We start from the raw sequence: 11,377 nt of genomic DNA, 5'->3' as shown, positions 1-11,377 counted from the left end.
TCTGATGCTATGCATTTAACATATTCTGAACACCTCTAAATTCTCATGAAAGAGAAACTTGGTTTCTTTTCCAATGAACAATTCAAATGGAATAGAACTGGCGGATTTTGTGGATACTCGGTTCAAGGTAAATAAGGTGGTTTCCAAGGCGTAGCTTTAGAACATCTTTGGAAGAGAGGTAGTGCTCGTCATGGATTGTACTATATCTAATAGAGTACAATTTCTCCTTTCAGATACACCATTGTCTGTGGTGTATACGGAGGAGTCCATTGTGAGTGAATCCAATATTCATTTAGATAATTCAGAAAATCATCAGAAGGATATTCTCCACAACGATCTGATCAAAGCACTATAATATTCTTTCTTGTTTGTTTTTCTTACTTCATTCTTGAAGCAGTTGACCTTTCTCAAAAGCTGCTGACTTATGCTTCATCAAGCAGATGTATCCATATCCGATATGATCATCTTATGAAGCTAATGAAGTAACTGAACCTTTCTCTTTACTTGTGTTGATATATGACTACATACATCTGAATGTATTAGTCTTAAAGTGTCCGATACACGTTCTCCTTTATTGCTAAAGGGTGTCTTTGTCATTTTTCCTTTAAACAAGACTTACATGTGTCCATTGATTCAAAATCAAATGAGTTTATAAGCCCATCGTGATGCAGCTTAAACGTGCTTCTCGTTTATATGGCCTATGTGACATTTCCATAATTAAGTTGAATTATCTATCTTTTAATTCCAAATGTAAAAGCACCATCATGACCCTTCTTCTAGAGAGAGTCTAAATACTTCTTACAGTTCCTCTTCCAATTCCTTTCTTCACCATATTGGTGGCATTCCCTTCTTGCTTTCATTGACTTGGGTTTAATGCATTTGTTCTTCTTAGAATTTTTAGAATTGGGATACTTCCCTTTTCTCTCGTGAGATCCTTCAATAACAAGTGCTGACATCACTTTCTTAATATTTAGGTTCAACTGACTTGAGCATATTAAAGAGCTCTTCTATATAGGTCTCTGAGTTATTCATCTGACAGTTCATGATGAACTTATGAATAAATCTCCATGAGGGATTGTAGAACTAAATCGACACTTAATTCATTATCCATTACAAATCCAATACTAGAAAGTTTTAGTGATGTAGCTAATCATCTTGACACAAAGTGTCACAACAGAAGAACCTTCTTGCATCTTGGAGTGAAACAATCATCGCCATCTCATAACTTTCACATTTGAGTCTGTTTCTTAAAACACCTCCTTCAAGTGCATAACCATGGAATACACATCCATGTTCTCATGTTGCTTTTGTACCTCTAGTGCCATAGCTGCAAGTATGATACATCATGTACGTTCGTCATCTGATTAGTGCTTCTGGTAAACATCAGTCTTCTTGACAGGAGCATCATCAACAAGGACATTGAGTATCAGCGTATCTTAATACATACCCAATCTTTTCGAACTTCAAAACAATTTTGACAATGGGTATTAGTGTATCTTAATACATACCCAATCATTTTGAAACTTTAAAACAATTTTGAGTTTGCCAAAATAGTTGGTGAATTTTGAACTATTCAATTTGTTATCGGTTAAAATATTATGTAGATCCATTTTAGATATGATGATTCAGAGTATTTACAATAACTTGAGAGTGAGATAGAGTGACGAATGTTATTCATTTGCTTTAATTTATTTCGATTTAAAACATAAGACTTTTAATTCATTTTAAATTGCTCCCACTATTTTTTCAAATTAATAACCCTCAATATTAATTCGAAGAATTTCACAAATCCTTTAGTGAGCTAGGATCCTAACTCCTGAAATTTCACCTTGAGTTTTCTCAACAAGCTAGTTTCATTCATTAGGTAGATTCATGCAATCAATCACATCAGTCATGCGATTCCTAGGTTATTGGGTTACTAACCACATTAGTAACTGATATTTATTGCTATCAATCTCAACCATATTGCCCATTAGTTTAGAACAACATGAGTTTGCTCATCCAATTATTCTAATCTAGTTTAAGGCATTACCCCATATTCGTGAAGATAATTTTTAATAATTCAGGTGTTACCCATAAGACCCGAGCTTGAGTTTGCTCAATAACCCTAAGTCCCCAGATACTGCCGGCTGAATTATAATATTAGGGAGGAGCAATTGATTTTTACAATAACTTGCTTATTGACTTAACTTTTGATTAGTGATGGATTTTAATTTTAAAGTCTCATAATCTAACCTAGTCTTGATTTGCTTCAGCATACATCGACACTCATACATTTTACATTGGCAATCATGGACATATTTCTAAATTTATTCCGTTTAGCCAGAAGCGGAATAAAAGGTCAACCCTAGAGAAATACTAACTATTACATATTTCTCTTTTGATTCCTCCATCTTTTCCTTGACGCCTTGAAATTACAACAATATTTAATTTCTAGAAAACTTCAACTTAATTGAAGGGATTTGGATGTGAAGAGAAATACAACACATAGTAAGAAATGCAGGACATGCATGCCCTATTTCAAAAATTACCAAAAGACTAAATAACAATTATAGAGGGGTCTAATATGTCCATAAAGTCAAACATGCAAAGACTCAATTAAATTAAATTTAATTGGTTGATTACATAAACTATTTATGTAATATTTAAGTTAATCAAATTAACATCTTAAATTAATTCACATCCAATTTGAACTTTACTATCAAATTAACCTTTAATTAATTTTGTATCATTTATATTTTATTCTAATTAAAATATATAAAATATAAACTTAATTAGACACTTAAAATATAACTATACAAAATATTAATTATTTATGTTCAATTATTTTATCAAAATTATTTAACGTGTTTAATTCAACCGTATCAGATACAAACAATTAAACATCAAATAACTTTGTAAAATCAATTCCAAAATATAAAACTTTTAAGACGATAGATTATTAAATTATTGTGTTTAACTATTTTACTGAAACTGTCTAACGTGTTTAACTAGTATATCAAATATAATTATTAAGCATAAAACAGTTTGCAAAATCAAATTAAAACACATACAGTTACCAAATTCTTTTACTAATTATAACAATTATGTATCAAATTTATATGAGTTGATTCGTTGTTCCAAACTTTTAATTTGGTATTAATGAAATAGTCTGTCTAAATAACCGTATCAAAATATATTTATTTAGACAAGTCAATTCAGTCTATACAATTTTAAAATAGACAATAATTAAATTATATGGACTAATTAATTAATTATATATATATATATATATATATATATATATATATTAATTTTAGTTTTCTGAAAAACACAAATAAATTAAAACTTTAACATTTATATATAAAACGAATTCTTTTATATAAAATAAAATCTTTAACTTTTTATTCCCAGTCTCAAAAACAAGAAAATAAAATCTTTAACTTTTTAAATATATATATAAATTTTAGTTTTCTGAAAAACCAAAACATTTAAGAAAAATAAAACACAAATAAATTAAAACTTTTAACTTTTATATATAAAACGAATTCTTTTATATAAAATAAAATCTTTTAACTTTTAAATATATATATAAATTTTATAAATTGATTTATATTTATACATAGTTATATAACTATGCCCAAATACAGAGGAGTAGGAGAAGGGTGTACAAGGCGCTCTTTCGCACAGGGCCCCAAATTTAAGAGGGCTCAACTTTTTTATTATACAAATCTAAATAAATTTCATGGTTGTCAAAACCGGACCGATCAAAGAACTAGAAAAAATAAAGGGTTAAGGGTTTGAGGTTTAACCGGGGTCCAACCGAGGTTTAACCGGTATTAAAAAAAGGGTAAAGTTCGAATAAAACCCTTGTGGTTTCACTAATTTTCAAATAAAGGAATGTGGTTTACTTTTTGTCAAAACGAGGACTGAGGTTTTCAACTTTAGCAAAATAAGGACTTTTTCGATTGATACTATTAAAATCACCCTTAACAACTTCACAAATGACGTATTTTAAGAACTACTAATATTCTAAGCAACTTTTATTCTTCAACTTTTTTATTTCGAGATTATTTAGATGATGTTTGTTAAAGAGAGAGAAAGTTAATGTTTAGAGAGAGAAAGTTCCAAAAAAGATGATTTTCTAAAATCAAAAATGTAGTTTCATAGAAAATATGACATTGAACAACTTTAATTCTTGAAAATTTTCATTTTCAGGTCATTAAAGATAGTTTTAATAGCATTATTAAAAGTGCGAAACCTCAGTCCTCGTTTTGACAAAAAGTAAACCACAGTCCTTTATCTGAAAATTAGTGAAACCACAAGGGTTTTATTTGAACTTTCCCCTCAAAAAAATCATATGAAAATTATAATTTTATTCGTATTTAATCTTATAACATAGTATAATATTAACTATATTCATCAAATTTATACTAATAATATTTATTTAATATCATAACAAATAAATATAAAAATTAAAAAAATATACTTAGTGATTATTTTTATTAATAACTAACATGTAAATATGTTAATAGGATGTATTTTATAATTCAAACTTCAATCTTAATTTATTAGATTTTTAAAATTTATTTGTATATATTTAAAATTTAATACTAATTAAATTTCTTCAAAAAATATTAATTAAACTTTGTTAATATTGAGAAAATAAAATAATTTTTTTAATGATATTTATCTAAATAGAAAAATAATACTAAATCATATTTTAATTATTTAACTTGTAATATTATTATTTTTCTTAGACCAATTATTATTTATTCTTAAATAGTTAATTATAAACATAAGTGAAATGGTAGTGTAGTGGTGAGTATTAAAGTTTACATGCTAAAGGTCCAAGGTTTGAATTCAGTTCCGGTCGAACCGGGTTGAACCGGCTGATCCGGTCCGGGTTTGATAACCTTGATAAATTTATTGTTATTAATTATTACGTGAAAAATTAAGTGAATGTTAATTTATCCAGAAAATTAAAGCTCTAAGAGTCTTAAGAGGCCCAATTTTTTATTATTATTATGCAATATCTAATTTAATTATTTTTATTATATTTATTATGTTAAAAATCAAGTTAAAAATATTTTGGTGTTTCATTTTGTAGAAACATTATATGAAAATATTATTTTTTTAATGAACATGATTTTTTTTTCATTTAGCACAGGGCCCCGAAAATGTTTAAGAGGGCCCTGCCCAAATATATATAAATAATTAATCGATTCTAACTGTTTCTTTTAGATCGTTTAACAAAATCAAATTTCAAAGATTAATCTAATTAATTCTTTTAACGATTTAAACGGTTAAACCCTTAATCCACAAAACACGTATATCACATATACAAACATCGTTTTAATCAAACGTTTAATTGTACAAACCCTTTTGTTAATTAACCGAATCATAAAACATCTTAATCTCGTCTTAACCGTTATCAAATAATTAAAATCTCCATTTAGCTTTAAATTAATTAACTAAATCAAATTTATCAATTAACCTAACAATAAATCTATTCAATCTGATTGAAAAACCCTTTATTTTCATATATGAAATAATAGATTAACGTAGGCTCTGATACCACTGAAGGAAAATAGACAAGCCTAGGCACAACGAAATTATAAAATTTTATCTATTTCCATTTTTCCAAGATCCGTTAATTGTTATTTCATATAAAGATGGATTAAACATATGTACCTTTGTTAACGAACTATCTACCGTTGCAAACGAAGTGCCCACGAGGATATCACCGTCAATCACGAACACAGTCACGAACACAATCAAGAAACCAAAACGAAAATTAATAATCAACCAAATAGTAACCAAGAGTAGATTTCCTCTAACGGTATCCACACGAACTAAGAAACGAATGGAACGGAAAAATAATTTATAGAATGAGAGACATGAAGAACTTTTCTTCTCTAAGAATGGGATTCTGGAAATATGCAACATAGGGGTATATTTATAGTGTTTGATTCTTCTAACCCTTATTTCCATTAAGTTTAATTAATTAGACTTTCAATCTCATTGGTTTTTCTAATAAATAAACATTTATAAAAATAACTTACATCTAATAACTATAATTAATAAATACAACTCCAATCCCATTAGAGCACTTCAATTAAGTTGTGATATTAATTTAGAAATATAATCAAAATTATACTTCCAAATAATATTATTCTTTTTATTTAAGTTAGGATAATAATTTAGAGCAAATTATACTATCCCATAAATATTATCCTTTAATTGATTTAACCATAAATATAATCTAATTATAATTATCTACATAAATCAATTAGTTCAACTTAATAATCCCCTATATATATTTCGGCCTATACATGTCCTATCTCTCAAAATTACCATCCGGTCATTCGGTCTTAATTCTATGTGTGACCCATTAGGTTCTTACCGCAGCTAGCCGTATATATTTATTTAAATTACTTTCACCAAACCTATTTAACTAAACACATAACGGAATGAGTGCGCAGACTATTTTTACCAGAATCGTCACATTCCCCCAGAGCGATAAGAAGTCAGGTTGATTCTGACGGTTACCTTTCCGTATTAGGTGCAATATAATTCGATCCTTCATCAGCTATATCCTGTGAACAATTTCTTATAACCATGGAATGTGTCAAGGTTACATATAACGAAGAGTCCGTTTTTACTTGTCCAGGTTGAATTTACTCTGAAAGATAAGTTAAGTGAAATTTCCATATATCTCCTATTTATCAGGAGTGACAAATGCTCAATCTAACATTAACTATCCTGTAATTACTTTATGTGATACCCAACCCTGCTCTCACAAACCTCAGGGCCTCCCCTGTAGCGGATCATGCTTGCACAGAATCAAAGTATCACACTCCATAATCCAGAATCACTAATTAATGAATATTTGAGTCTGAGGATTACTTATACCTACTAATACCAATGAGATAAACAGTTGACACTCAGATAAATCTATCCATGCTGTTATCTCAAGTCGGGTCCCAATCCTAATGAACTCCTTCACCGGATCCATGTAACTGTCTAGATATCTCCATATCTAAAGCTTGTGAGATTAGCTCACTGTCTCGACAAAAAACACTATTACATGCAAGTCTCAACAGTAATATGCCAACCCTTATAACACATTACTCGACTTGGGTTGATTTTAAGTTTATTGGTCTATTATAAAATATAGTCTCACTTCATGCTTGTATGAACACTTTATAACTACTTAAATAAACTTGGGATTACTTTCTTTATGAAAGATTGATGCCTTTTATATAGTTTTAGTTATACTATATCTTATTAAAACAAATGATTTAAATAAACAATTTATTCATTAATATTTATATCCTAAAACAATTGTCTTTAGGACACCAAACTCCAACATTGAGTATATACAGGAATATTCACATGGACTTTAATGATCAAATGAATTTGGTCATTTACCGTTAGATATAGGTTTATTAAATATAAACCACGGGATGCTTTGAATCTCCACCTTAGGATTTTAATAAGCCTAGATCTAATGGTGAATGACCAAATATTACATGGTCATTTAGGTCCATGTGATCAAAACCGTGAGTGTATATATGTGAAGCTTGTATGAATATGTATGTGAATAAAGATTGTATTGGAATGAACTGATTTCGCTTGTATACCTTAACCGGACATGAATATGTAATGAATGGTTGTGTATTAACCATATTCATATAGTGAACTTGCATGTATGAAGCATAGTTATATAGTGAGCGGTTGTGTATGAATCATAATGGATTATATTGTATGAACTGATTGGTTGCATATGTATGATGTTGTTATGGATGCTGAAATAGGTATGAAGTGTATATAGTAAATGGATATATCTATTTCATTGACATATATGTGAGTTATACTGCTATGAATTGATTAGTCATGCTCTTATATTATATATGTTCATTGAGCATGTGTATGAAGCATGATAATGCTATGAACTGATCTTGTTTATGGTTGCTACTCTGTTTAGGAAGCTAGAACTGACTATGAGTATGTGTATAAAGCATGATCATGCAAAGCTAGAACGAACTATGAATATGACTATGAGTAATGTCTACCAGTTGAATCAATATTACATATTTGGAAATACGATAGCATGTATAATTTCTTGTAAAGCATGCGTAAATATTTTATTGGATAAAAATTAGAAAGAAAAAAAAACAAATCAAAATCAACAGAAAAACACAGATGAAGTGAAATCTTCTTCAAAATTACAAAATAAAACGTGTATTCTTCACATCAAATGGCTCCGAAGCAGAAAGGAGAGGTTTCTGCATTTTATCATATGATCAGAAAATATGTTAATATATAATTAATAAGCATGATTAATTAAAAAAAAAAGGTAATTAATAAACCTGTAATAAGTTGGTGTGACATATAGATCTGATAATTCTGACAGGAAGACATCCACTTTTATTAACAACGTCAATGGTTTGATGAATCATTTCTATTAGATCAGCATATGTTGGTCCTTGTGAAGGGCTTTGCTTCACTATTTCTATTAATATATATGTCAATGCACCATTCATTCCCTTCCCACTGAATGCCTGCAATTTCATAATTATCAGTGATTAATATAAGATATATGATTGGGCTTTAACTATTAGTTCGAGCTTTCGGTTCCATTACATGGTATCAGAGCTTCTAGGACTAAACGGTCGAGGGTTCGAGTTCTGACAACTTCATTAATTTGTGGAATTAAAACACATGGCGGGATGGGCCTGTGTTGTGCACGCTCCAAGCCCAAGTGGCATTTGCGTGTGGGGGTGTGTCAGAGATTAATATAAGATATATGATTGGGCCTTAACTATTAGTTCGAGCTTTTAGTTCAATCGGTTCCATGACAATAATAACTTCTTCATTATTCTCCGTTTTCGTTTTTTGCGTAGTTTCTTTTTGTTAATAAAAATATTTGGATAAATTTAATAAACAATTGTTAATAGTTATTTTAAAAGAAAACTAGTAGCAATAAGTTAACAACAACGGTAAATAATAAATATAAACAGCTGAATCAAACAGATGGTGTTAACATACTGTGGTATCAGCAGCCATTTGATGATCTTCACAGGCAGCAATAGAAATAGCCAAACCACCATTTGTATGTTTCCTTGTCTTATTTGGAGGACTATTATCTTCCCATGTTTTCCTGTTTAATTTCACCAAAATACTCACTTTTTCAATCTTAATATTAAGAGCAATCTCATTTTTAAATACATTGATTTAAAAGATCAATTTGATTTCTAAAATTGGCTAGTAGAATTAATTTAGAATGATGTCAAATTTCAGTAAAATCAAATTAACCCAGAATGACATGTTCAGAAAGTAAGACGTATGAAATAACTTACTTGTGTCTATTGTAGATATAAACAAGATCGAGAATGGTTCCGCTGTGACAAGCATCAACAATAGCATGAAGAGTAACACCTTTAGGTAAAGGCCAAACAATGGTGGAATTAATATCGTTGTCGAGAATCATTCCTTGTTCCACAAAATCAACTGGACAAATAGTTTCATCGAATCCATCACGCTCATCATTGTTGAAATCCGGTTGTCTCAATCCGTGACCGGAGAAATAAAACACCAGAGAATCACCTTTCCGACAATCTTCCACCAGCCATTTCAGTGCCGCCTCTATATTTTTCTTCGTCGGAGTTAGCTCTGCTTTACTCTCCTCTTCTGCAATCATTCATTTCATCAACTCGGCCTTTTTTTTATTCACAATTCTGATCCCTTTTATTATTTATTATTATTATTTTTGCGCAATTTACCCTTTAACTTCAATTTTGTTCCAAAATGCCCTTAAACTTTAGGCGTTTTTGCTACTGAACCTCTAAATTTTATTTATTTATTTTTCTATTAAATATCTCAAATAACACCTTACTTAACCGGAAAGTCATTTAATAGTTTCAACACTTAAAATTCAATACATATAAATTAATAACGTTTAACTTAACTGTTAATTATCAAGTGATTTTAATTTAATTAAATAATTAAAATGATAAATAAATAGTTATCAGACCCATAACTTAAGTGCTGACTGAGCCTAAGTGCAAAATTCAATATTCAATCTTTTTATTTTTTTGACGAAAATTTAGTAAGCCAATGATGTATTAAGTTTTTTTAATTAAAAAGTTCAATCTCGGAAACGGAACATGGTTGTAAGTTAAGGGGCCCAATTGCACAAACACATGAAGTTCATGGACATAAAGTTGTATTTCAAAAAAAAAATAAAAAAAATCAAGAATCATCATACCTGTAAGAACAAGAACGTTCTCCTTCTGAAAATGGAAATTCTCAATCAACAAATTCCTCATATTCTTCACATCATTTACAGTTCCTTTAAGTTTATATTTCCACTTAGCATAAGTAACTCCGATAAGAAGCGCCCGTTTTCGTCCAGGTCTAGTAACGGCGGAAGACGGCGGCTTGGCGGCCAAAGGAGAAGGATTAGAATTCAAAGTCTTAGGAGTATCGCTATCGCTACTATCTCTCCGGCGCCGTTTAAGGTCAGAAAACTTAACCTTAATCTTGTCCACAACTTGAGAAACTCGGGAGCCAATTTGATTATCTCTAATGCCGGAAGAAAAAGAAGATCTTCCCATTTTCCTCGAAGGAGAAGAGATAGAAACTCTGTAGCAAGCTGGGCAGTGAAAATCTGCGAGGTTTATTGAATTTGGGAATCGTTGTCTGCAATTGCTGCAACTGTAACCTCTGGTATCTCGTATGAAAATTGGGCGATCTGACATATCAGGATCGAATCTCTGTGAGTAATTTGGGGGTTTGATTGGATAATTATGTGATTAATTAATGAAAGTGAAAAGGTTTAAGGAGATTGTAAACAGTTGAATCAATCGTCATTATATAGTTGTGCAGGAGGAAGAACTTTAATTAGAGCGTTCATATTGTTCGCCTTGCTTTCTCTCTTCTTTTGCTTTATTCCGTTTCTTGGTGATTCTACGCCATACAAGAATGATTTACTTGTTAATTAGCTATTCCCAATTAATTATTTAATTAACTGGATTAATTAGTATAATATAATGTCTTGTGTATTTTCTCAACAAGTATATTGTTGGATAATAATTCTGTAGACAACTTATATTGTTGGTCTTCTTCATGTGCAATTCCAGAATAAAAATGATAAATTTTATTGGGAATATATCAAAAATGATTTTCATTGGTCTTGCGTATAGTTTTTGCAATGACTTCAAGCTTTTTATAAATAAATAGCAAAAGGCTCAAGGTAAGCAAGAGAGTTTATGAAGATTTCTCAATAGTATCTTTCCCGGAGAGAGCATCATCATCATAAGGCTTGGTTGTGAAGTGATTAAAGGTAGAAATATGGTGGTCACAGAGAATATCTAATCTAACTCAAATACAT

At 29.9% G+C, this 11,377-nt stretch overlaps 1 protein-coding gene across 1 annotated transcript; it reads right to left on the bottom strand.

The window, feature by feature from the left end:
• Positions 1-8,026: 8,026 nt before the first annotated feature.
• LOC136226700 (metacaspase-1-like) lies at positions 8,027-11,086 on the bottom strand. The gene is made up of 5 exons (XM_066015323.1): positions 10,253-11,086; positions 9,345-9,675; positions 9,034-9,145; positions 8,355-8,546; positions 8,027-8,270 (listed from the first exon to the last, which is right to left on the bottom strand). Exons 1-5 carry the CDS (start codon positions 10,743-10,745, stop codon positions 8,211-8,213), a joined length of 1,188 nt encoding a protein of 395 aa, XP_065871395.1. The 5' UTR covers positions 10,746-11,086; the 3' UTR covers positions 8,027-8,210.
• Positions 11,087-11,377: the final 291 nt, after the last annotated feature.

The sequence above is a fragment of the Euphorbia lathyris genome, chromosome 4 (genome assembly GCF_963576675.1).
Source record: "Euphorbia lathyris chromosome 4, ddEupLath1.1, whole genome shotgun sequence".
In the NCBI taxonomy this organism is placed as follows: domain Eukaryota; kingdom Viridiplantae; phylum Streptophyta; class Magnoliopsida; order Malpighiales; family Euphorbiaceae; genus Euphorbia; species Euphorbia lathyris.
Note: the sequence above shows the minus strand (reverse complement) of the source record. Positions and strands in the feature narration are given on the sequence as shown.